This window comes from Glycine soja, chromosome 15 (assembly GCF_004193775.1).
Source record: "Glycine soja cultivar W05 chromosome 15, ASM419377v2, whole genome shotgun sequence".
NCBI classification, from domain to species: Eukaryota; Viridiplantae; Streptophyta; class Magnoliopsida; order Fabales; family Fabaceae; genus Glycine; species Glycine soja.
This window is the reverse complement of record NC_041016.1, coordinates 13,101,711-13,105,652: the sequence shown is the minus strand read 5'-3', so window position 1 is coordinate 13,105,652 and position 3,942 is coordinate 13,101,711. Positions and strand designations below refer to the sequence as shown.

Below are 3,942 nucleotides of genomic sequence, written 5' to 3'. Positions count from 1 at the left end.
TTTTTTATCGTTTTACAGTAAAAAAAAAAATTTCTTGTCTTTCTGTGTTGATGACATTTATTCAACAGTTAACAACCAAAGGATTTTTTTTGTTTTTTGTAGTTAAAGAAAAGTAAGAAGAATTCATCAAAGTAATAAAAATTCACTTTCATTGATAATATTTTATATATGTCTCAACCGTTGGTGAAGCTTAAAAATTATATAACGGAAACAGACACTTACTAGTGTGATATAACTCTCAAATTTTTTTCGCAATCATTATAAATTTTTCAATAATTAGTCACAATCTATTATTAACGTTTGAATATATTTGTCACACGTTTTACACTTTTAGGATTAAATTTTATATTTTCATCTTTCAGAGACACATTTGTCAACGGAGTGGGAAGACGAAAAGTCAAAAAAATATTATATGACAAATATGTCCTTATGCTGATAATTAGAGATGATCAACTTGACAATCATTTTAGTAACAAATTCGTTCTTCTGTGTCACGTAGACTATTTTATTAACAATAACGGATGAAAAAAAGTTAACGTTCGAATATATTTATCATACACTTTACACTTTTAGGAACTAAAGATAAAAGTAACTACTTAGCCCAAGAATAAATATTGCCTTTAATTTTGTAGGTGTTGTTTGTATCACTCTCCAATTAAAACTAGAGTTTCACTTGGCTATTAATATGATACATAATTCTTTAATGCAAACTTTTATTTCGCGGATTAACTAAATGGAACTCAAATTAATTTTAATTGGAAAACAAAAAAAAAAAATAGCGCTTATAAAACTGTATTAAGTTTTGTCCATAATAATATACTTCCAATAATTTTTATAATATATTTTATACATGACCAATTATTTTAATATTCTTATCACATTATTTATTTTATTTAGTCTTTTTCTTTCTTAATTAAATTATAAAAATTTCATATATAATTAATGTATGAGTACCGCCAATGATTAAAAAAAGTATGAGTAGCATTATTTATTTGAAGACATGCCACTGCCAGGCTAGAATTAAAATAAAACTAAAAAGTCAATGAGAAAGAAAAAGGGAAAGAAAACATAACCAAAAGTGCAGATTAATTGATGTAACGATTTCAAAAGTATTAGGATGCACGAAAGAAGAAATTAGGTGGTAACATTTTCCAAGTACTAATTAAAAAAAAAAAATCTTTCAAAGCAAAACATAGAGTAAATCAATAATCATTGACAAAATTGCAGTTGGTCCTGATTTCTCCTTCCTCCAGGCCAGTGAGAACATCAACAATGCCAAGCTTTCCCATTGACACAGCAAACTGGTGCTCAAAAACTGAGTGCGAGGCAGCCAATGCAGAAACAAGGGGAGAAGTCCTTGCATCAGAGTATAACAACTGATCAGTAGATAACAACCCCATTTTCTTTTCGAGATTAATGTAGTAAACATTGTCAAAGGTCTTTGGTGTTGTAGCATCAAGATCCACATACTCTGAGGCCCATCTACACTTCCTTTGCAAGAAGTTAACATACTTAGGATCTAGGGTTGGATCTGGTTTGCCTGTTCCTTGGTAGTTGTAGAGCCTGTATTGAATGGACCCACATGAAGTCCTTCCAATTGTATGAGCCCCTGAACACAATCATCACATATATATAAAGCAAACAATTAGTGAAACATTTTGAAATAAGTTGGATAATGTTGCACATTTGCATCCAAACTATGAAAGTTGAACTTATTAAAAAGACTAAATTTTAGACAAATTAGGTTATGTGCTGATAGTATAAAGCAAATTTATATCAATTATAAATTATGGTGTACGATATGTTTGTTAAGTTTTACCACAGTTACTTTAAAACTCTTTTAGACATAATTTTTTATTCATTCACAATATAAAATTGTTTTATGATATTATTATATGATTATTAAACTCTAAATTTTAATACAATTTTATTTTCAATTCATTAAAAATCATTTTAGATGTGACACTTAAAAAATATTTATTATAAAGCTGTATAATCTTACTAAACTTTAGATGACTATTGTAATTAAATTCAACTCATAAATGCTTCATTTAATTTATTTACCTGAGAGAACAACCAAGTCAAGGACAGCCATGCCCCTGGATTGGAAAAACTCAATCAAGGAAGTAACGTTTTCATGGCCCATAGGCACCATATCAGCTTCCTTAGCAATGGATACCTTCCCATCTCTCCTACCATAAGGAACGGCCCAATAAGGCCCACCTAACTCAACCGTGGCATCCCTTGCAGCAGCAGTGAGAATATCAGCACAAGACACCGTCTTGGGGCATTGTTTCTCTAACTCTGCCTTTATATCATCCACCACTTCAAACCCTCTCAGTGTCTTGCTAGCTTGTGCTGTCCTCTCACTTCCATCATGCTTCAACAGAATGGACCCATCACATCCCTGCTTAAATAGAATAGCCCAAATGAATATAGTGCAAAATCATAACCCACATTTTTTAATTATCATGGCATTAATTGTTGCAGAATATTGGAGGTAGGTTGGTCAAGTGGTTGGAAAATGAGGAAGGGAGGAGAGAGAATTTGGAAGTTTGAATGTCCTACTAATATTTTTAATAAAAATTAATAAATTAATATTACCAATAAAAAATAAATTATTATAAAATATTTATCAATTCTGATGATAATTAATTTTAGTCAAAAAATTTAACCGATCACTTTTAATAGAATTATAATCCCACATACCAAGATATTATTTCTTATATAAATTGATCCTTATATAAATCATAACCCATCACTAACAAGAATTGTTTATTCTTATATAAATTCACGAGTTTTTTTTTTTAATTTCTTTTTTACAAATAATTCTACAAAAATATGAAGCAAATGGACACATAGTGATGAACAGTGCTTAATATGTACCCTGACAGAGCAATCATGGAAGTGGAGCCTCATGAGACTAGCTGCTAAAGTGTAGTCCTTCTGGATCCATTCTTTGACTTTGTTGTGTAGGATGGATTCAAATTGGGGACAGGTTTTACGGTAGTAACCAAAGGATAGGAGATTATCAAAGGTGGTTTCATCTAATGCTGGGACTTGGAGAGAGAAGACAGTTTCACTTATTGTGGAGGAAAGGGATGACTTATCATCATAGTTTTCATAAGGTCGGGATGAGGCTGAAATTGTGTAAAGTACCAAAAGAAGAAGCAATGGGAGGGAAGAGTTTTTCATATTCTCTCTTTTTGTGTGTGTAAAACAAGTATAAGAGACTTTGCTCTGTGTGACATATACGTGTGACAAATATGAGTAGTATATATAGAGCAAGACTTTGGTATTGTGATTATGTTATTTGGCTTGGACAAAACGTGGGACGCACAAAATAGAGCACACATGACATGCTAGCATGTTGCTTTGTTTTCTCTTTTTTGTTCACCGCAAAATCTAGCACGACTCTTCTTTAGTCAATCACTCTCCCATTATTTGTTATGCATAAGGAATGACAGAATAATTGACTAAGAGTAATTGTAGCAACACATTTTAATACAATTTTTCAAACACACTTTTTATGTAATATTGATTAAAAATATTAAGAATTATAAAATTAAGTAAACGTCGTTTTCTATTTAATAAATATTTTTTATAATTTTGTATTTAAAAAAATTAATTGGCATTAGGAAGTGCGTTAAAATAGTATAAGGCCAGCATTTCTCATTAATCGATCATTAATCATCATGAGTGTATTCTCCTTTAAACACATTAAATTGATTGTGCATTTGCTGTAATGGTTGACGTTGACTAGGGCACCAAGGGTTTCGTATTTCTTCTTGAGTTTTTCCTCTCTGATTTTCAAGGTAAAGTATATTTCTTAAAGTTGTCATTAAATATTAAGTAGAGATATAAGAATTATCAATGATGACTAGAAAAAAAAAACTAAAAGCCCAACTGTATTATTAAGCTTTCTTGTCAAAGAATGGTCAC

General features: G+C 30.5%; 1 protein-coding gene across 1 annotated transcript; it reads right to left on the bottom strand.

Moving 5' to 3' along the window:
• Positions 1-1,069: 1,069 nt before the first annotated feature.
• Positions 1,070-3,235, bottom strand: LOC114387718 (peroxidase 7-like). Its single transcript, XM_028347924.1, has 3 exons — positions 2,887-3,235; positions 2,065-2,407; positions 1,070-1,609 (listed from the first exon to the last, which is right to left on the bottom strand). The coding sequence occupies exons 1-3, from the start codon at positions 3,193-3,195 to the stop codon at positions 1,203-1,205; spliced, it is 1,059 nt and encodes a 352-aa protein (XP_028203725.1). The 5' UTR covers positions 3,196-3,235; the 3' UTR covers positions 1,070-1,202.
• Positions 3,236-3,942: the final 707 nt, after the last annotated feature.